This window comes from Ovis aries, chromosome 24 (assembly GCF_016772045.2).
Source record: "Ovis aries strain OAR_USU_Benz2616 breed Rambouillet chromosome 24, ARS-UI_Ramb_v3.0, whole genome shotgun sequence".
Lineage (NCBI taxonomy): Eukaryota > Metazoa > Chordata > Mammalia > Artiodactyla > Bovidae > Ovis > Ovis aries.
The window spans coordinates 11,415,973-11,439,410 of record NC_056077.1 but is presented as its reverse complement, the minus strand read 5'-3'; the positions used below and the strand labels follow the sequence as shown (position 1 = coordinate 11,439,410).

The window sequence follows — 23,438 nt, the reverse complement described above, 5'->3', positions numbered from 1 at the left end:
AGCAAATGTGAAGACCTGGCAACAGAAACTCTCAAAACACAAACATACAGAAGGCTTCCCTGGTGGTCCAGTGTTAAGAGACCACCTTGCAGTGCAGGGGATGCCACTCTGATCCCCGGTCTGTGAAGATGCCACAGGCCTCAGAGCAACTAAGCTCATGTGCCTCAACGACTGAGCCCGCACTCCAGAACCCATGCGCTGCAACGCTGAAGCCCACCTGCCTAGAGGCCGTGCTCCGCAGCAAGACAAGCCACGCTGAGAGGCCTGAGCACTGCATCTGGGGAGGAGCTCCTGCCCCCCACAACTGCAGAAAGCCCACACGCAGCAGCAAGAGCGGGCACAGCCGAAAGTAACCCAACAAATGAACAAGATTATTTTTTAAATAAAATAGACATGTAGAAAGGAAAAGGAAAGCACACACAAAAAAGCCAGGCTATATGCCCAAGGTCACACTGCTGGCAAAAGGCAGAGCTAGGGCCTTCCAGACCAAACCCGTGGGACGGTCTACACCTTCACGCTCTAACACAGGATGGGCAGCCTTCATGAATGCTGTCCCGTCTTCCTCTGGAAAAAGAGGTAAAGACAGCAGTAACCAGTCTCCCAGCCATCGAACGACACGTCCCGTCATTTTGTCACACGTGTGGCTTGTTACAACAGGACCTTGGCATGATTTGCAGTCCTGTGAGACCACTGCCTCATTTTCCTATTAAAATCCCTACCAATTCTTTGTTATTGGCAAGTTTTTTTAAAATACGATCCAGTTCTCCTCTTAGCCCATGAAGTCCGTGTGTCAAGCAAGGGATAAGGGACCCCCAGGCTCTTCAGGCAGAATGTGTTTAGCCCAAGAGTTCCCAGAAAGAAGTGTGACACCAATCTGGAAGGACCTATCCCAGAGTATTAATAATGCTTGAGGGTTTGTGATTTTGATTTTTCTCCTTTATTTTTTGTCCCTATCTTTTTTAATTCTCTGCAATGAATACGGTTTCATTTTTTAACAAGTTGTTCTTCCACATAAAGTTGTTGAAAGAATTTTCAGGCCAGCCGGGTGAGTTCAGCAGGCTGCTCCTGGCCAATGGGTACGTGTGTGCCTGCGTCTATTCCAAGTCCTTCATTTTACTCAGAAGGAAGCCAAGACCTCGAAACTGTGTATGCACCGTGCCTGGCTGCCATGCTGTGAATAGCATTAAAATGAGACAAATCAGATGCAAATAAGGGCAAAAGTAATTAAAGGTGGAGTTGAGCTTAGCCTAATTGGCTCTCCACCTGGGGAAAGGAGGGTGCTTTTGGAGGGACTGGGCCTCAGAAACAGTGAGATTCTAAGTCTAAAATGAAAAGGTAATGGGGGAGCCTGGCAAGGTGAGCCATTTGGGGTACAGCATGGACCAGAATTTATGATTTTGAATTGTGGTGCTGGAGAAGACTCTTGAGAGTCCCTTGGACTGCAAGGAAATCAAACCAGTCAATCCTAAAGGAAATCAACCCAAATGTTCATTGGAAGGACTGATGCTGAAAGCTGAATCTCCAACACTTTGGCCACCTGATGCAAAGAGCCGACTCACTGGGAAAGACCCTGATGCTGGGAAAGACTGAAGGCAAAAGGAGAAGTGGCAACAGAGGATGAGATGGTTGGATGGCATCACTGACTCAATGGACAAGAGTCTGAGCAAACTCTGGATGACAGTGAAGGACAGGGAAGCCAGGCATGCTGCAGTCCACAGGGTCGCAAAGAGTCAGAAACGACTAAGCAACTGAACAACGAACTAGAATGCCGCCCAGGAACTCAGTTCAAGGGCACCACATCCCCTGGCCCCTGTCCACATCCTTGCCTACTCTGCCCAGGCTTGGCTGGCTGGGAGCAAACTGGGACTGGAAGGACCAGGCACACACTCTCCCGGAGCCCAGGTTACTGGACACACCCAGGCACCCCGTCTGAGAGCTCCAGGGCAATAGCTACTGTGTGTCGTGCCTTTCTGTGTCTGAGCATCAGTGGCCCAGCCCCCGGCTCACCAGCTGCGTGCCGAGGGCAGAGCACTTGACCCTGATGTTGACAGTAACAACGATCTCACACGGGATATGGGAAGGACTTCAAAGCAGACAGTTTGGCTCTCCTATACTATCTAACTTTTCTTGGCCTTAGTTTCCCCACCTGTAAAGTGGGGTTGCTAAGAGTACTCACCTCACAGGAAGGTTGCCTATTGAGTAGTTAACAGAGGGTATGGCATATGGTGCTTAACCCATATTTGCTATTGTTATTATTATAAACTCAGTCAGTCGATCACTTATCAAACATCTACCCACCAAGGATCAGCGATCTGTTTTAGAAGCTTAGTGCACCACGATATCAAAATCAAGTCAGTCCCACTTACGGTTGCCGGGGGGAAGGCTGGGAGAGAGGGATATTTAGGGAGTGTGGGATGGACATGTACACACTGCTATATTTTAAATGGATAACCAACAAGGGCCTGCAGTACAGCAGAGGGACCTCTGCTCAATGTTATGTGCCAGCTTGGATGGGAGCGGAGAATGGATACATGCGTATGTATGGCCGAGTCCCTTCGCTGTCCACCTGAAACTATCAACATTGTTAATCATCCATACCCCAACACAAAATAAAAAGTTAAAAAAAAAAACCAAGTCAGTCCCCATTCTCATGGAGCTTACATCCTGCTAAATGTTTACTGAATATGTCACTAAAGAAAGGAAGAAATCAGAATTTTAAAGCACAAAGTACGCAGCCACACAATAGATCTGGGAGTGACCCACTAGGGGAAATGATGGTGAGCTCCATTTGGGCTTCTGGAGCAACGACATCAGCCTGTAAACAGGAGAGGTACCGGGCAGAAGAAAGATTCTAAACTGAACGAAGAGAAGGTATGGAGAGGGGTGAGGAGGGGCTGCATTTCTCCTGCAACGTAAAGAATGAAACTGAGGCCATAAACCAGTGAAATAACCACAGACCAAGAGATGGGCTTAATCTCTTTATAGGAAGGATGTCTATTTTCTCTGTTCAGTCCAAGTGCAAAAGAAACATTTAGGCAAGTCACTCTCTGCCCAGGTTAGAAGCATCATTACCCACTCAAGCAAAGCAAAATGACCAGTTGCCTGATGAAAACTGTAATTAGAAACTTAAAGCAGAGTAGTTGTCAGAATGAAAGTGGCATTTAATAAAACGAGCCACCTGCCGGCTTCCAGGAAGGGGAGGCGCCCACACCAGAGGAGGCACCGACAGACGAACTGCTCCGGGAGAAGCACAAAGCCTGCAGGGCCAGAAAAAAGTCACGATGACAAAGATAAATGCATGTCTGGGCTAGGCCTCTAAGGAGGGAGCGGAGGCACTCCAAGTGCTCCTGTTCTCTCTGGGCCTTTGTTTCCTGCCAAACAATAAAAAGGAAATGAACAAAAATCATGGATCGATCCCTGGCATTTTCAGGCAATTGCTTCTGCAGTGATTTAGGAGAGGAAAGCATCTTGCAGGGAATGAAGTTCGGTGGAGCAAATAAAACATGAACTCTTACAGGAGGTCTCCAGAGAGACAGGCGCCACTTCCAGAACCAGCGAATGGATGATCTTGAAGCTCTGACCCTGTATCCTTGATGAAGCTTTTCCCCCGCAGCTATGGCACTCAGGGGTGGCTTGGGGGGACTTGAGAAACACCCTCCCTCCATCCACCCCGGTGTCATCGTCATCAGCCTCACCTCTCTCAAAGCCACCTGGGGCCAGGGCTGCTGGCTGCCGACCTCATCTCCGTGTTCCCTGTTTCCTTATGTGCCAATCAGGCAACCATGTTTCCTCATAATTAGGGGGGGCCTAAGAGCTCTAAGGGCTTCCCTGGTGGCTCAGACATTAAAAAAAAATAAAAAATCTGCCTGCAATGCAGGAGACCAGGGTTCATTGCCTAGGTCGGAAAGATCCCCTGGAGAAAGGAACAGTTACCCACTCCAGTATTCCTGCCTGGAGAATCCCATGGACAGAGGGGCCTGGCGGGCTACAGTCCATAGGGTGACAAAGAATAGGACATGACTAAGCAACTAACACCTTCAAGAGCTCTAAAGAAGTCATTTGGAGTGGGAAAGCTCCTTAAAGAAAGCTGATGATCCTACAGTTTTAAATCCTTACAGACTTCAGCTGTAAAATGCACTCTCTGCCCTTCCCCACTTTTGCTTTTACTGGCCTGAAATAGAGATGTGATGGCTGGGGCACTAGCCACAACATATATACCATGAGGCAATCATGAAGCTAAAAAACCACGTACTGAGGATAGTAGAGCAGAATGCAAAGAGTAGCTTGAGTTCACAACAACCATGAAACGATCACACTAGCCCTGGGCTAAACTATTTACTTCTAGGCTTTCATGAGGTAAGAAATAAGACCTGCGGAAGTCAGTGGTGCCTAGGTTTCCTTCTTCAAGATGCTAAATCTAGTTACACTATCCCACGTAAACATACAAACTCAACAAAAATGGACAGCAGGCTATGCAGATACAGTCTCCGGAAAATGCCTTCAAACCCCCTTTCCAACAAAACCACCAAACCCCTCCTACCTAAAGATGCTGGTGTTACCAATTGCCCCTGTCACGCCAGATGCAACAACCCCTATCTGTTTCCTCCTCAATATCCTCTCTTGGCAAAACCCATCTCTTACTTTTGGAGGCCTGCCCCTCTCCCTTCTCAATCCAGAATGTTTGGGTGGAGCTGCTCCCACCGAAGTTCTAAGTTCCCTGACACACTTATACCCCCAAGTACCCAGCATTAGTCTAAGTGAGGCCTGCCCCCCCGAAGCGGGCCAAGCAGAATTAACCTGGAAACATCTGTGCACGCAATCAGAAAGGACATCCTGAACTACACTTGCAACTTTTAAGTCTTTTTATTAATCTGAAATCAATATGGAAATTCATCTTTTATATCTAGGTGGTGGTGAATACATTGGGTGATGGGTACATTACTCTCTGAACTTTTCCAGCAAATTCTAACTTCAAACTATCAAAGCTAAAATCTGTGGCCACCATCCCTGGAGGATCTTCCTGGTGTTGGCAGTACTGAGTGCTCAGCAAGGGCCAGGGACTGAGGCTACCAGTTCAGATTTTTATTTAAAGGTCAGGAAATTGGCTAATCACACAAATATTGTTTTACCAGGATAATGGACTGCAAAAGCTTTCAAAGAGGTTTACTCTACAATTATGACCATAATTATTCACCCACTTTCAGAAATTAATGAACAGGTGTTCTGCTAATGGACCCTGACCCTTCAAAATGCTTCTATAACCCAAAATAATGTCAACATTTGCCTGGTACTTTACATACATCATCTCTTTTAAACTTCAATAATGCTAGGAAGTCAAAACTATTATCACTCTGTTCAAATAAAAACTCTGAGGCTCCAAGATTAAAACTTGGTCCAAGACTTCAGAGCTGCTAGACGATGAGGCTGAGGTTCAAGCCAGATCCCCTCATATGGAAAACGTGTGCCTGCCTTTGGCCTCCAAGCTCTGCTATCGCCTTTTCTGAGTTCCTTCTCAAGGCAGAGGCTTCTCTTTCCCGTGGAAGGAAGAGCTTTCACTGCGTCCACAGCACATCTGGTCCACACCCAGTACTGCTGCCAAGAAGCCCGTCTGTTTGTCCCCAGCTGACGCCCAGCTCCGAGCCCCTCATGCTCTGGCTTGGCTCCCCGTGTTGGCCGACAGCGCGTGATCGGGTTTCGGGGACCCATGAGGATGGGGGAATAGAGCAGGGTTTTCAGGATAAAGTGAAGGCGGAGATTCGAACCAGCTGGGCCAGCCATCCCAGGCACAGGCTGCCTCCTGCAGAACAAGCATCTCTCAGTCACCTGCCAGACACTGAGGTTTATCACCTAAAACATCTCTGGGAGAATCAACTCAGGGGCGCAGGGGAAACACGGCCGCAGCTTACACCTGGGGAGGAATTTTGGCTCAGCCACTCTGGAGCAGGATGACTGCGATTATTAATTTCTTATGTCCACGTGAGTCAAGGTTTCTACCGCCAAGAATCAACGGACCCTGACACATTTGAAGCACTTGATAACTTGATGGTGCGGTGGCGCGCATCACCTCATCAGCTTGGAAGCAACATCCTCTAACGTGGTGGCTGCAAGTGGTCAAGCACTGGGAGGCTTTAAAACTCCCCAGGTGACTCAAATGGAGCCCAGATGAGAAGCTCTGCTCCACGAGGGGAAGGAGGGGAGAGTGGTTTATAAGGAAACTAGTGGGAAGAAGCGCTCTCTGATTGGGTTGCTGGGAAGACGGAAACAAGAGCTGCTGGGAGCTTACTGTCACCATAAGAACACCTGCCTGAAAAAGGAAGCGACAACGAGGGGGCATTGCAAAGCTGGGGCACACCAGTCACGGGAGCCCACGGGTGCATCTCTTCCTAACTTTGCGTTCAGTGACGTCATGTGAACAGCTTGAAACTGACCACAGTGGAGCACCGACACCATGGAAATTAGTGCTTTCCTCTGAGGGCTGGTGGTCCAACATTTAGCAGCACCACACTGCTGATATTGGGAGGGAGGGGGACAGAGTTGAGTTAAAAAACGAAAAACAAAAAACATTTCCTAATGATATTGTTTGAGCCCCGGGATCAAGCCATTCCTAAAGACAGACACTCCTGGATTTCTGCTGTTTAACTGAAAACCGATTAAATTGGGTTTTTATGATTCTTGTAATCAAAATAGCTCTGAATGATGAAACCCTCAACAAGTCAAAGTCATGTGCTAATAAGTACAGTTATAAGGAGCCAAAACTACATGTGATCAGAAGAATCTGGTTGGAGGCACAACTGAAAAATGCAGTTACATGTGGTACAGCATGTTATCACTGACCTTAGAATGAAGACCCACAACCTCGCCCACTGCTGCTGCTGCTGCTGCTGCTAAGTCGCTTCAGTCGTGTCCGACTCTGTGCGACCCCAAAAATGGCAGCCTACCAGGCTCCCCCGTCCCTGGGATTCTCCAGGCAAGAACACTGGAGTGGGTTGCCATTTCCTTCTCCAATGCATGAAAGTGAAAAGTGAAAGTGAAGTCGCTCAGTTGTGTCCGACTCTTAGTGACCCCATGGACTGCAGCCCTCCAGGCTCCTCCGCCCATGGGAGTTTCCAGGCAAGAGTGCTGGAGTGGGGTGCCACTGCCTTCTCCTGCCCACTGCTGCAATTAGCTGTGGGTTTTCAATCAGGTTCTACAACAACTCCTCCTGGATTTCTATTCATTTCTAATCATTCGTGTTATGAACATTTATGGAAGATGGCCAACAGATACATGAAGACACCAACATCGCTCATTATTAGGGGAATGTAAATCAAAACTACAATGAGATATCACCTCACACCGGTCAGAAAGCCCATCATCAAAAAATCTATAAACAATCTATGCTGGAGAGGATGTGGCGAAAAGGGAACCCTCCTGCCCTGTTGGTGGGAATGCAAATTGAGACAGCCACCATAGAGAAGGGTATGGAGATTCCTCAAAAACTAGGAATAAACCTACTGTAAGACCCAGCAATCGCACTCCTGGGCATATACCCTGAGAAGACCATGACTGAGAAAGACACACGCGCCCCAGGGTCCACAGCAGCACCGTTTACAACAGTTAGGACGTGGAAGCAGCCCAGACGGCCACTGAGAGAGGAATGGATAAACATGTGCTGCATAGAGGCAATGCCGTACGACTCAGCCATAGAAAAAGAACGAATCTGAGTCGGTTTCAGTGAGGTGGATGAACCTAGAGCCTGCTATACAGTGAATTAAGTCAGAAAGAGAAAAGCAAATATTATGTATTGATGCATCTATCTGGAGAAGGAAATGGCAACCCACTCCAGAATTCCTGCCTAGAGAATGCCACAGACGGAGGAGCCGGGCAGGCTACAGTCCATGCATATCTACTGAATCTAGAAAAATGACACTGATGAACTCATTTGTAGAGAAGCAATCGAGACACAGATATAGATAATGGACTTGAGGACACAGCAAGGGAAGGAGAGGGTGGGATGAATGGAGAAGGCAGCATCAGCATACGTGCACTACCATGAGCAAAAGAGACAGCTGGTGAGAAGTTGCTACACAGCACAGGCAGCCCAGCCCGGTGCTCTGTCATGACCCAGAGGGATGGGAGGAGGGGAGGGAGGCGATGTATGCATAATTATGGCTGAATTGCGTTGTTGTATGGCAGAAACCAACACAACATTGTAAAGCAATATCCCTCCAATTAAAGAATAAATTATTTTTAAAAATATATTTATGGAAACGCATCCCTAAGAACAGGCAAGGTCTCTGCTCCTTGAACAGTACACTGCAGGGCGGAACACGGACAGTGAACAAGGAAGGGAAGAGACAGTCGAGACACGCTGAGGCGCTAGATCAAGGAAGCGACGGGACGAAGGAGGAAGGAGAGGCGGGGTGGCCAGGGGAGGTGACACCTGAACAGGGACTGCCTGACGAGGCAGGACCAGCCTTTCAGAGATGAGGGAGAAGCATTCCCGAAGGAGAGCAACAGCCAAGGTCTGGAGGTGTTACTTGGTAAGGCCAGTGCGGCCAGGAGGAGACAGGGCTGGGAAGTAGGGAAGAGCCGGACCACGCCGAGCACTGCAGGCCCTCATCAAAAAGTCCAGACTGGACGTCCCTGGTGGCCCAGTGGTTAAGGCTCTGTGCTTTACTGCAGGGGGCGTGGGTTAGAGCCCTGGTCAGGGAACTAAGGTCCCACATCCTGCAGGGCAACGAAGAGCACGTGCCACAACAACTGAGCCTATGTGCTCTAGAGCCTGTGGTGCACAGCTAGAGGAAGCCCCTGCAGGCTGCAGCAAAGACTCAGCACAACCAAAATAATCTTTTTTTTAAACTGTGGATTGAGTTTTAAACAGCAGAGCGAAGAGATCTTAGCAGAGTCTCCACGAGGTCCAGTGCTGATCGCGCTAGAACCAGACACACGCACACGACTCCCAAGCTTGCTTCCCTTGCAACCAAAGCAGCCTGCCTCAAACGAAGACTTCTCCGCCGTGTGCACACGGGGGGCAAGAATATGTGGCCACCAACGGAGACAGCCCAGTGCCTGTAGCCACTGAGGGAAGCTGCAGGTTGAAAGGTCCCACACTGCCACACGCACCCTGAAACCCCCAAGCTCCATGAATCCTCTTGCCTTTGACACTGCGTCATTACAGGACCAGGCTTCTCCACGGTCCCGCCCCACTTCCCGGAGCCCGGGGGAAGTGAGACCCCGAGGAGCACATGGAGCGCAGGCAGGTGTGGAAGCGAGGGGTCACTGGGCGAGTCACAGGCAGGCAGAGACACGACACGGCACACAGGCTGACAGCTTCCTTTTCTTTTTTTTTTAAACTTCTTTTATTTCTTAAACTTTTAAAACTGCTCCCAAGCCTCCCTCATCCATCAAGTTCCTCCCCCTGATCGCCTGCTCTCACTGCTGATTACTCTGATTTCCACCAGCAACAGGCCATTGCTTCTCCCTCTGCCCCTGAGCCTGTGGCTGATGAATTAAACGGCGATGCCAACAAGAGCTTGCAGCCTTAAAATCCATCACCACAGAATAGGACTATGGAGGCCAGGACAGATGATTCTGGTGGAGGGGACCTCATGAGAGGAGGGGGCCAGAAGGAAGGACCTCACAACATACAGACACGGCAGGTTAGGAAAGACAGGCTTCAGAGAAACGACAGCTCCCCCTGAAGACAGAACAGACCCTGCATCCAGCAAAGAGCAAACAGTTTGCCATGACTGTGCTTCCCAGGGGCTCAATGGTAAAGAATTCGATTACCAGTGCAGGAGATGCAGGAGTCGAGGGTTCTCTCCCTGGGTCAGGAAGATCCCCTGGAGGAGGAAATGGAACCCGCTCCGGTATTCGTGCCTGGAGAAGTTCATGGACAGAGGGATCTCATGTGAGCTGCAGCCCATGGGTTCTCAAAGCATCAGACACAATTGAGCGCACGTGCATCCAAGCTATGGAAACCCAACCCAAGCTTGAAGACAGTGGCAGGGGAGGCTAGTGAATTATTGCTCTTGTTAACAGTACGTTTAGGGCTGAACCGTTGTCGCATCAGGACGGCTGAATTCGGGGATTTGAAGGACACGATCGACCCCCAGTGCCTCTCTGCCTCTCAGCTCAGCTCCTCGCCCTGTGTGACGGCCCCACACTCAGGCTCCACTCGGAGACAAGGTAACTACAGTGGCTCCAGCCTTCCAGGCCTGATGGGAAAGAACTCCTCCTGACAGCCTAGTAGAGCCCTGAGGCCCAGCTGGAGCCAGTCGGCTGAGGTCAAAGGCAGGATGGAGGGTAGGGCCTCATCGACATCACGAGGCTGACTCTGAGTGAGGACGCCAGGCCCAGAGAAGCTGGAGCACAGGCGACCGGACACCACACAGCCAGAGACGGCCACCACGCCAGCCGGGGGTGGCGGCCCGAGCCGTGTGATACAGGAGGACGCGGGTGCGTCTGGAATCCCACCTTCAGCTGCCCCTGTAGAACCTCTTCCTTGGTACTGAGAACCAGCTCCAACTCACGGGCAAATGCTCCTTGGGAAAGCCCAGGAGAAGCCCGACACCCACCAAGGGGCTGCTCTGCAGCGAAGACCTCCATGAGACCAGCCCCACCCCCACCACGGGGCACTCAGAGAACCCAGACTCCCCAAACACAGGCGCAACCCTGTGGTTGTTCAGTCACTAAGTCGTATCTGACTCTTTACAACCCCATGGACTGCAGCACGCCAGGCTCCCCTGTCCTTCACTGTCTCCTGGAGTTTGCTCAAATTCACATCCATTGAGTCAGTGATGCTGTCTAACCATCTCATCCTCTGCTGCCTTCTCCTTTGCCTGTCAAAACCCTTATATTAATCACATCTGGAAAGTCTATCTCTGGCTTCCCTGGTAGCTCAGTGGTAAAGCATCCTCCTGCTAATGCAAGAGATGTGGGTTTGATCCCTGGGTTGGGAAGATTCCCTGGAGGAGGAAATGGCAACCCACTTCAGTATTCTTGCCTGGAGAATCTCACAGACAGAGGAGCCTGACGGGCTGCAGTCCATGGGGTCACAAGAGTTAGACATGACTAAGCAACTGAACAGCAACAACTAGTCTCTTTCACCATGGAAGGCAGTGTGGGCACAGATTCCAGGGATCAGGACACAGACATCTCCGGAGGCCCGACTTTCCACCCACCCCAGCGCTTTCTAGATCCCAGTATGTCATCTGAATCACACCTCTTAACAGCTAATCCTCACAACCACCTCTTAAGTGTATATACTATTTTAATAAATCCTAATTTTACAAGTGTTCAAAGGGGCCATGAGAGAGAAAGTGAGACAGTAAAAATAGTAGTAACAATAACTGTCATATTTACTGAGTGGCTGCTACATATCAGACATTATTCTAAGTGCTTTCCATATACTAATTTATCCCTTCTTCCCCCAAAACCCTATGAGGAAGGTATTCTTACAGTTCCCATTTTACAGAGGAAGAAACTGAGGCATAGAAACTTACCTGGCCTCTAAGTCAGTTGCCCTGGGGAAGTCCTCAGTGTCTTTGGCACAGGGGTCCCTCGTCCACTAATGTCATTTACGACGAGCAAGAAGAATGTGGAATGCACAGTGATTTCCAAACGCTTTGGCCATGACCACTATTTCGGACGGGACATGTACAGGGACTAGGATGCGGTGACGCCTTTGGAGATAAATGTCACAGCTACAAGTGAAACAAGCCTTCTTCTGTTGACAGAGCCTTTCCCCAGATGGTCAGGCGTGATGGAGGAGATGCCTACTCAGGGAACGCCACTGCTGACCCAGCCCTGCTGCTGGCGTCTCCCTCAGGAGGCACCCAGAAAGATCTGCAGTCATCACAGGTCTTAACCAAAGGGCCCCCACCTTGGGCCATACATCCATGAGAAGACATCCCCCATTAACACACACTCGGCCTCACTCCCCACCTCCTACATGACTGTGAGAGCCTCAGCCAAATGGAGATGCTGGGTTAAACAGAGAATGCGGCCCCCCTGGATCGTCCTCCTCCTTGGTCCCCACTGGGTGGGCATCATTCAGCAGACCCAACAATGCCTCACAAGGGGGTCCCAGGTGCTATACTTGGGAGACAATGCACTGGGGAGTGTGATTCTGGCTTCAGTCAAACTGGAGTTTCCAACCAACTGTCAGTAATAAAGACATCATTTGGAACACTTTTGTCAGATGCCTACGTCGATGTTTCATCAAGAACATGAGGAGGAAGGAGAGTCATGATAACCTCAGAATTGAAATAAAGTTACCGACTGACATCTTAAAGATTGTCAGCAATCTATTCTAAAGGTCCATTTTAAGTTGACCTTTTTTTTCATCTTGAAGGCACTTCCCACAACAACAATGAATATAATGATCCCAACATAGCCCTCAGCCATCTATTCAATCCCGAAGGCATTTGGGGCTTCAGTGATTTCTCACCCTTTTCCCTGCTGATGAGCTCAGTTTCACAATTTGTTGTCCAAATGATTTAAAAAAAAAGAAAAGAAAAAGCTTTATAGCCTCAACCTAAAAGGATTCTCTCGTGGAAAAAGCACTCTGAACTCTCACCTAGACTTTGAGAAGCTGGTCCACACCTCTATGTCCACCTAACATCAGGAGCCACGCAAATCCTGGATCAGAAAAGACTCTCCCTGGCCAACCTCCCCCTTCCCCTTGTCCCCAGCTCCCCGGAAACACCAAGTCCCCCACCCCAGCCTGTCTAGGACACTCCCAAGATACCACAGCCTGACAAGGGCACCCCAAGGCACCCCAATCTGGCCAAGGCACATACTCCATAGTTTTCAACAAACCGAGTCAGCAGCTGGCTGGGGTTGAGGAATGAGCCCCAATTTCTCTGAGTAGCAGATGACATCACTTGAAAATTAGGTAAAGGCACTGGAAAGACCAGAACACAATTTCCGAAAGCACATCTTCCAATCAGGCTGCTTACTGGTGTCTGGCATGTTAGCTGGTGCTCACAATTTTACGTAAGTGGAAGAAAGAATACAATGCAGGACTTAAACAAGGAAGAGAAGGGCATCACTCAGTTCGTGCCTGCACTGAAGGACTTTCATAAAGACCTTCCACCCAGGATGACTCCCACATATGGTAGATGGTCTTCTGTGACCTGGTGAAAATAGAGTGGTAAGGAACTGCAAAAGGGACTTTGCCGACAAAGTTCTGGATAGAACTACTGGTTTTTCCAGTAGTCATGTACTGATGTTAGAGCTGGGCCATAAAGAAGGTTGAGTGCTGAAGAACTGATGCTTCCTAATTGTGGTGTTGGAGAAGACTCTTGAGAGTCTCTCTTGGACTGCAGGGAAAACAAAGCAGTCCATCCTAAAGGGAATCAGTCCTGAATATTCATTGGAAGGGCTGATGATGAAGCTGAAACTCCAATCTTTTGGCCACCTGATGTGAAGAACTGACTCATTGGACCCTGATGCTGGGAAAGATTGAAGGCAGGAGGAGAAGGGGACAACAGAGGATGACATGGTGGGATGGCATCACCAACTCAATGGACATGAGTTTGGGTAAACTCCAGAAGTTGGTGATGGACATGGAGGCCTGGCGTGCTGCAGTCCACGGGGTCACAAAGAGTCAGACACAACTGAGCGACTGAACTGAGCCGAGCAGCTGAGCAACAAACAAGAAAAGGACCACGAATGAGCGGCAAGGCATGCTTCATCCTCTCTGCTCTGTTCTACTCAAGGGTTATCACATACCCAGCTCTGGCTCAGCACATTCAGGCTGGGTCTTTGGAAAACTGACTTTGGCTGCGGTGAGAAACCCTTCTGTATGTTGTAGCTTCTGTTTTGGGGGCTCGGGGGGGACGACTCATTCCAAAAATGCTCCTACTCAGAAATGTACTATATAGTATTGCAGATTTTAAACCAAACTCAAGCCCAGTGGTACTCCCCACCCCAGGTTTAATTTTCTTACAGGATCAAATTAAATTTCTGTGAGGGCAGAGTATAGCTTTCAGGAACGGTGGTGGCGCAATCCACAGGTCACCTGCACGAGAGTCAGACATCGAAACGTGCAAATCGACAGCCCCCCCCAGCCCGTGATCCCGAGGTGAGGCACAGGCACTTGGCTCCCCAGGAAAGACCTCTGAACACGAGTTCAGAAGTTCATAAGGCAAAGAATCAGGGATTTAGAAGGAAACGACCGGAGTTCATTTCCACCCCAAAGCCACAGACAAGACTTTTAAGCTCTCCTGAACCTCTAATAATGAATATTTTAAAACACAGGGGAAACACCTGCTCATCCCAGGATTACTGAGTCAAATGTGAATAGACTTGAACTTGCTTGGAAAGGATAAAGGGCTAAACGACTCATTCCAAACATGCAGTGAATGAAATGAATGGCTGCAAAAGCCAGGTGCTGGGGAAACAAAGATGAGAAGTGAGGAGTCACAAGGCCAACGCAGACACAACCCAGTGTAATGAGATGGAGTCCGGGCCACACAAGCAGTACCCGTATGGAAAGGGTGATGGTCCCCCTGAGAAAGACAAGATTAATGCTGCAGTGATAACCCCCAGACTGGCAGCAGTTACAAACTAGTGATGAAGAAAGCAAGACATGCTATCAAAGAAAAGCAGAAAGAAAATCAACGTGTTGAACCTCATCAAATGGAGACCATAATGAATATAAACACTCAAAAAAATTCCAATCTTTCATGATATTACTATGCAAATCACACTGAGAGTATAATCCTGTCTTTTTATGCAAATCACACTGAGAGTATAATCCTGCCTCTATGACACAGGAAAATAACTACCTGTACCGGACACCAACTGTACACTGGCTGCCACATGAATGAAGGCTTTGCAGCCACTGTTTTGGTAAATCCCCACAACAACCCTCACGCCACTGGTGTGATTTCCTCTAACACTGGTGTGGCGTTTCCTCTTTCAGATGGCTAAGTCACTCCAAGAGGTCAAGTCATGGAGGATGCGCCTGACCTCGAATTCAGGACTGGCTGACTCCCAAGACCTGTGGGCATAGAGCATACTGCCCTCTGTTAAAATGTCCACACTCCGAGGGCTTGTTTTTGTATAAGAAAATCTTGTTCTGGTCAGTTGGCTGAAGGTCGCAAGACACTTCAGCTAAAGTTAAACACCCTGTCTTCAGGCTGACCTCAGAAAGGCTTCAGCAGAGTCACGGCAGCTAAAGTGTGGCCGGGCTACACAGGGAGGAAGCATACAGCGCCACCTTATCCAGCGGGATCTTGGCCAGGTGATCACTTTTCTATCTACTCGTATTTCTGACCAAGAATACTATTATTATTTGCAGCTAAACTCTACTCCAGGAGTCACGTACAGATGTGAGAGTTGGACTATACAGAAAGCTTAGCGCCGAAGAATTGATGCTTTCAAACTGTGCTGGAGCAGACTTGAGAGGACCTTGGACTGCAAGGAGATCAAACTAGTCAATCCTAAAGGAAATCAGCCCTGAATGTTCATTGGAAGGGCTAATGCTGAAGCTCCAACACTTTGGCCACTTAATGTGAAGAACTGACTCACTGGAAAAGATTTTAATGCTGGGAAAGATTGATGGCAGGAAGAGAAGAGGAAAACAGAGAATGAGATGGTTGGATGGCATCACTGATCAAAGAACATGAGTCTGAGCAAACTCCAGGAGATGGTGAAGGACAGGGAAGCCTGGTGTGCTGCCATCCATGGGGTCGCAACAAGTTGGACAAGACTTAGTGACTGAACAACTTACTCAGTACTCCCTCTCTGGTAGGCATTATGCTAAGACGTCTACATGGATTGCCTCATGAGACAGGGGCTGCCAGCTGCCCCCATTTTATAGATGAGAAAACTGAGGTACAGAGAGATTAAGAAACAGAACTGGAGCTGGGGTTGGAGCCTGATCAGCCTAACCCCACTGGTTCTCTGCCACTCTGGCATTCTGTTGCGTTCACCCATGGCCTGACATGACTTAATCACGCTACAAGTTCACCACCTCGCAAATATCTTAAGACTTTAGTCATAAAACTCCCTAACTGCACAAACTGATACAATGATTGCTAACAGTCTAGCAAGTAAGTCTTACAGTTTTGCAAGAATGAAGAGCAGGGTCTTTCATCTAATTAATTTTCCAGGATCCTAAGCAGCACCGTTTTTCTAACTCATCTGCAGGTGTATTCATCCCACGCTGAGTGTCTGCCGGGCCAGGCACAGGGGTGATCAAGATGAAAAGGTGCAGCCCCCGCCCCACTCGGGTTCCCTCTGCCCCTCACCTTCGGCTGTTTGACCTTCTCTTTTCAGCATCTGGACAGCGCCTACGTATTTCTTCAGTTGCACTTTGAGTACTTCATTTTCTCTGTGGGTACAAGAATGTCAGAAAAATGTATTTTAAAATTGGCAACTTAGACCCAAGGAAGGAAGAGAATCTGCGTAAGGAAAGTACACAGTGAGCGTCTGGTAAATATTAATATATTCTGTTTTAGAGATCATTGCCGGAAATGACAAGGTTAGCGAAGGCACGTTTGTGTAACACCTTCAAGAACCACTCATTCATGGCGGAAATAAGCGCTAACTGGTTTCAGCATCCACAAATGCAGGATGCTGGCATGTGCTGTCCTCAGGTTACTTGAATCTAACAACCTGTTAGGTGCCGACTGTGTCAGGCCTTCTGTAGTATTTACAGAAACTGTAAAAATGGACAAATTTACAGTATGTCCATTTACAGAAACACATAGGTATTGTTTACTTGGGGAACACTCAGTGTTTTTAGTAACTACTACATGTATTCGGACACGACTGAGCAACTGAACTGAACATGTATTAAACATTATTTGCCAGGCACCACATAAAGTCTTTATTATCTCAGTCAAACCTTCCAAAGTACATATTAACACAACAACCCCCATTTTACAGATGAGCAAACTGTGGTACAATGATGAAAAGCAGTTATGCCCCACCCCTCTCCCCATGTGAGACTGTAGAATGGAGCTTGAAACTCGGGGAGTGACAAGATCCCACTCTACTAAATTCATTCTCCAGGTACCCTGGCTGAGGACTAGGACATGAAGGTCAGGAGAGAAAAAGACCATCTGTTGAGAACTTACCACACAGTTCAGACTTTACAAATATGACCTCAGTGAATCAAGCACGCATATATACATTCATCCGCTCTTCATTCAGTGGAGGCATGTTTCTTAAGTACCTAACAATATGTCGTTCTGCAGGAGAGGAGCTGGGGCACAGAGAAGGTCACATGGCCAACGCCAAGGTCATACGTAAGACACACAGTCTGGATACAAACCCAGGTCTATGTCTCCAAGGCCCCAGTGAGCGCTTCTCTGTCTCTCTTGGGATTTGAAACTGGTTTCTTACCTTGGCCCCAGAGACAAATGCCTCTTCCACACTTTCTGCTTCTATGCATTCCCTATCCAACAAGGTTTTTAGCCTGAGTGTTCTTACACATGCTGGAATATTGCCTTACGATGAAAACAGCCTTATGACTGGGTGTCTCTTATGACTATAAAAAATAAAACACTCATTGCAAAATACTCAATCAGAACACATTTAAGAAGGAATGTAAAAATTCCACTAAAAATCCTTGAAATAAATCTCACTAACTTCTTAAGACTCTTGAGAGTCTCTTACCAGCAAGGAGATCAAAGCAGTCAATCCTAAAGGAAATCAACCCTGAATATTCATTGGAAGGACTGATGCTAAAGCTGAAGCTCCAATACTTTGACCACCTGATGCAAAAAACCGACTCAGAAAAGACCCTGATGCTGGGGAGACAGAAGGCAGGAGGACAGACAGGCGACAGAGGACAAGATGGTCTGACAGCATCACCAACTCAATGGACATGAGGTTGAGCAAGGTCCGGGAGATGGTGAAGGAGAGGGATGTGCTGCAGCCTCTGGGGTCATGAAGAGTCAGACACCACTGAGCAACGGAAGAACAACAACATTTTTACTTCCATCCTATGAACTCTCGCCTGAACATGCACACATACGTACATCGCTGAATATAATTATTCACAGGTGAAACATCTTCCACACGCCTCAAAATTTTTCTGTTTGAAGACTTTTTTCCTCTGTTTACTGTCCCACACATCCTTCGCCATGGCAACCACCATTAAACCTCTGGTACACACATTTCATGTCTCCTCCATGTTCACAGGGTCCCTACAAACCTGATACACACAGAGTTTACTTTATGCAGCCGGGTCCTACTATAAATTTTTCTGCAACTGGTTTATCTCATTTAACAATTCACCAAGGTAAGCTTCTGATTCCATCTATTTATGGATGGAGATGCCATTCCTTGGTAACAATATGCCACATATATGCTCAGTGGAAAAACTACGGACTGTAAATCACTGACTCTGTTTCTGATGCATCTTCCTATACCTCAGCCCACAGAGACAGCACTCTGCATTGTGCTTTTCTGCACTGTGTTTTGGCAGAAAGAACACAAGTACCAACTGCAGACACGACCATATACTGAGGTGTCGCCTAAAACTGTGCATTCATCTCAGAAACTTGGAAAGAAAGTCAGACATGAAGGAGTTTCTTAATTATCATCCTCCTCCTAGACAGCCTGTCACAAATATTTCTATTGGCAGCTGCACTTTCTCTGCGATACAAAGAGCCAGTGTCTGAAGCTAATAAACAACTAAGGAATCTCGAGATCTGCGGGCAGGAAAACACTCCCCAGCGGACATGCTGACACAGCTGCTTTTCCTGGATCCCCCTGCCAGCTCTTGTCACTCATCCCAGCTTACTCCTAATCCCCTCGTGTGAATTCCAAGCACACAGCCTAAAATAAGGGACAAAAAAAAATTGATATGCATCTCTGTATGGTCTGCAGGGCTGGAGAAGACGCTCAAGGGTCCCTTGGACTGCAAGGATATCAAATCAGTCAATCCTAAGGGAAATTAGTCCTGCATATCATTGGAAGGACTGATGCTGAAGCTCCAATATTTTGGCCACCTGATGTGAAGAGCCAACTCGTTAAAAAAGACCCTGATGCTGGACAAGATTGAGGGCAGGAGGAGAAAGGGGCAACAGAGGATGAGATGGTTAGATGGCATCATCTACTCAGTGAACATGAATCTGAGAAAACTCAAGAAGATAATGAAGAACAGGGAAGCCTGGTGAACTGCAGTCCATGGGGTTGCAAGGACAAGACTTAGGTTGAACAACAAATGGCCTAATTTAACAGTGATACGTTCAGAATGTTGTGCAAGAGGCAAGAAGAGGTAGGTTTACTCAGGCCCACCAACTGGTGAGTTGTGTCGGGCTGTCAAGCCTCAGTTTGCCCAAGCACACCATCCAAGCCCCCCGCCCCCCTCAGCTGCCTAGTTCACTATCAATTCTGCAGCCAGTACTGAAATGTTCAAGAGGCTGCTTTTCTTCTGGTTTGGAGGCATCTTTTAACAACATCTTAACACTATCTAAATATCAAGGCTTCTATGGTGGTCCAGCAGCTAAGACTCCACCCTCCGAATGCAACAGGCCTGGGTTCGACCCCTGGTCAGGGAACTAGATCCCACCTGCCGCAACTAAGAGATAGCATGCCCCAACTAAAGATCCTGCATGCCACAACAGAGATCGACCTAACAGGTGAAGATCAAAAACTTTAATACAAATCCAACTTTCATCAAAATGATGAGATGTCGTAGAGAATACACTATGGATGGGCAGCTTTAGGAACCATAAATTCATCCTAGCCAACTTTGCCTCAGTGACCTTGTTTGGCTTCCGTGGGAAAGGAACACTGTCGGGTCAGTAGAGCTGCTCCCGACACAAACACGAACATCGGGAGGAGACACCGACTGCCCCAGGGAGGCAACTGGCTACTGACTCCGGGAAAGATGAGGCCTTTGTTTCAATTTTTATTTTGAAGTACTTATAGACCCAGAAAGTTGCAAATATATTACTGAGGGGTCCTATGTACCCTCGGCCCAGCCTCCCCCGGGGGTTACACCTCCTGTAACTGCGCTCTGATGGCAAATCCAGGACACTGACACGGTCACGTCGTACATGTGGTTCTATCCAGCCCAGTATTTTAACTGATGTTCGTAACAATCTGAGGATGAGAGACAGGCTCAAATGACCACAGCAGGCAGACAGACGAGACTTGAGTAACACAAATAAGACAAGAGGGTCTGGGGGCAGGAGCTGCCCTAGTGCCACGACTACTGAGCCCCTCGCCACAACTAGAGAGTGTGCGCACCACAGCTAAGACCTGAGGCAGCCAAACCAACACACAAACAAACACCTAACAAGCCAATGGCCCGAGAAAATAGTTCCTAGGCTCTGAATGACTAATTTGCAACCAGCCAATAGAACTCTGGACTTCCCGGGTGGTTCAGACAGTTAAGAATCTGCCTGCAACGCAGGAGACCTAGGTTCAATCCTTGGGTTGGGAAGATCCCCTGGAGGAGGAAATGGCAACACGCTCCAGTGTTCTTGCCCAGAGAATCCCATGAACAGAAGAGCCTGGTAGGCTACAGTCCGAGGGGTCGCAAAGAGTCAGACATGACTGGGTGCTTAACACACAATAGAACTTGAACCTGTAGACAAAGGAAGCATATAGAACGTATCGATCCTGATGATCAAATAAGAATGCCGTTTCCTTTGCCACCTCATGAGATGACAGGATGGGTCAATGATTAAGCGCATCCTGTGAAAGGGAAGAGAAACCCGAAGACATCCCCCTCCCTGCCGCCTCTTTAGTAACCACCCAGTTCTTTCCACTCTGAAGGGAGGTAGGGATGAATAGAACTTCCTCACAGTTCAGGGAAATGAAAAAAAAACACAGAGGATGAACCAGAACAGGATCTCCCAAAGCGGTACATCCTGGAGATCGTCTGCGGGCTTCACCGAACTGTTCGTATTTTAACACCTAGGCAGTTCTTCCCGTATGTTTCAAAAACACCAGTTTTCCACGTATGGCACATAAATGATATAGAGCAGCAGCAGTCCCCATGCTTTTTGGCACCAGGGACCAGTTTTGTGAAAAGAGTATTTCCATGGACCAGAGGGTGAGGAATGGTTTCGGGGTGGTTCTAGTGCATTACACTTATTTGTGCACTTTATTTCTACTATTATTTACATGAGCTCCACCTCAGATCATCAGGCATTAGGTCCCAGAGGTTGGGAACCCCTGATATAAAGAATCCTTGGAAAGGCATGTAAAAGTTTTTAAAAGTGAATGGACTGCACGATAAACATTATGGAATGAGTAACGGGCAGTACACCACGTGGCAAAGACCACGAGGGCAATGACAGATCTGAGGAAGAGAACCTTCGCTTTAGAGAAAATGAGCGTATAAGGAGACCTTTGCTTACAGAGTCCTTTCCAAATTGTATTCCCAGGGATGACAACGGACTCCAAGACAGACGGACGGGAGAACAGAGTTAGAGATGTTTAGAAACATTAGGAAAGTTCCATCTTCCTCCCCTCCTCCCTAGGGCTTCTCAGAGCCCTCAATATATTTATGTACACTGACTGTCTATTAACTCCTCAAACCGAATAGTTTGTGAAATGCTGCATTTTCATACTGGGCACAGCCCTCTAGGAATGGGAAAGAAATCCTAGGGCAAGAGAACCACGTCTCTGATAGAAAAGCACTGTCCATGTGGGCATGGCAGAGATGGGCATTTGTGATGCTTCTACCTCCTTGAAATCCCTCTGTGCCAGTTAAGACGTAAGAGGCAGCTCAGTGCCAAGACCTCCTACGGGGAAAACTTCATTCAGAAGCTCCCTCCATGAAAAATAGGAAATATGCCTTTCTACCTGCAACACAGGTTTCCTACCTGCAACACACTTTCTACCTGAACAAAATGAAGCAGGGCAAAGGCTAACAGAGTTTTGCCAAGAGAATGCACTGGTTATAGCAAACACCCTCTTTCAACAACACAAGAGAAGACTCTACACATGGACATGATCAGATGGTCAATACCGAAATTAGGTTGTTTATATTCTTTGCAGCCGAAGATGAAGAAGCTCTATACAGTCAGCAAAAGTAAGACCACAAGTTGACTGTGGCTCAGATCATGAACTCCTTATTGCCAAATTCAGACTTAAATTGAAGAAAGGAGGGAAAACCACTAGACCGTTCTCGTATGACCTACATCAAATCCCTTACGATTATACAGTGGAAGTGACAAACAGATTCAAGGGATTAGATCTGATAGACAGAGTCCCTGAAGAACTATGGACAGAGGTCTGTGACACTGTACAGGAGGCAGTGATCAAGACCATTCCAAAGAAAAAGAAATGCAAAAGGGCTAAATGGTTGTCTGAGGAGGCCTTACAAATAGCTGTGAAAAGAAGAGAAGCAAAAGGGAAAGATATACCCAAATTGATGTAAATTTTCAAAGAATAGCAAGGAGAGATAAGAAAGCTTCTTAAGTGAACAATGCAAAGAAATAGAGGAAAACAATAGAACGGGAAAGACTAGTGATCTCTTCAAGAAAATTTGAGATACCAAGGGAACATTTCATGCAAAGATGGGCAAAATAAAGGACAGAAATGGTATGGACCTAACAGAAGCAGAAGATATTAAGAAGAGGTGGCAAGAATACACAGAAGAACTATACAAAAAAGATCTCAATGACCCAGATAACCATGATGGAGTGATCACTCACCTAGAGCCAGACATCCTGGAAAGCGAAGTCAAGTGGGCCTTAGGAAGTATCACTACGAACAACTAGTGGAGGAGATGGAATTCCAGTTGAGCTATTTCAGTGCTGTACTCAATATGTCAGCAAATTTGGAAAACTAAGCACCGGTCACAGGATTGGAAAAGGTCAGTTTTCATTCTAATCCAAAAGAAAGGTAATGCCAAAGAATGTTCAAACTACCACACAACTGCACTTATACACTAGCAAAGTAATGCTCAAAATTCTCCAAGCCAGACTTCAACATTACATGAACCATGAACTTCAAGATGTTCAAGCTGGAATTAGAAAAGGCAGAGGAACCAGAAATCAAAGCACCAACATCTGTTGGATCATTGAAAAAGCAAGAGAGTTTTAGAAAAATCTCTACTTCTTCTTTATTGACTATGCCAAAGTCTTTGATTGTGTAGTTCACAACAAACTGTGGAAAATTCTGAAAGAGACGGGAATACCAGACTACCTTACCTGCCTCCTGAGAAACCTATATGCAGGTCAAGAAGCAACAGTTAGAACTGGACATGGAACAACAGACTGGTTCCAAATAGGAAAAGGAGTATGTCAAGTCTATATATTGTCACCCTGCAACTTATACGCAGAGTACATCATGTGAAATGCTGGGCTGGATGAAGCACAAGCTGGAATCAAGATTACCAGGAGAAATATAAATAACCTCAGATACGCGGATGACACCACCTTTATGGCAGAAAGTGAAGAAGAACTAAAGAGCCTCTTGATGAAAGTGAAAGAGGAGAGTGAAAAAGTTGGCTAAAACTCAACATTTAG

At 47.4% G+C, this 23,438-nt stretch overlaps 1 protein-coding gene across 3 annotated transcripts in view; it reads right to left on the bottom strand.

Annotated features, from left to right (window-relative positions):
• Positions 1-23,438, bottom strand: part of SNX29 (sorting nexin 29) — a 605,150-nt gene that overhangs the window by 366,342 nt on the left and 215,370 nt on the right. For all 3 annotated transcript variants that reach the window (XM_042240185.1, XM_042240184.1, XM_027961912.2), the window contains one exon: positions 16,245-16,327. In XM_042240185.1, coding sequence (XP_042096119.1) covers positions 16,245-16,327 — 83 coding nt within the window. The remainder of the gene's footprint in view (positions 1-16,244; positions 16,328-23,438) is intronic.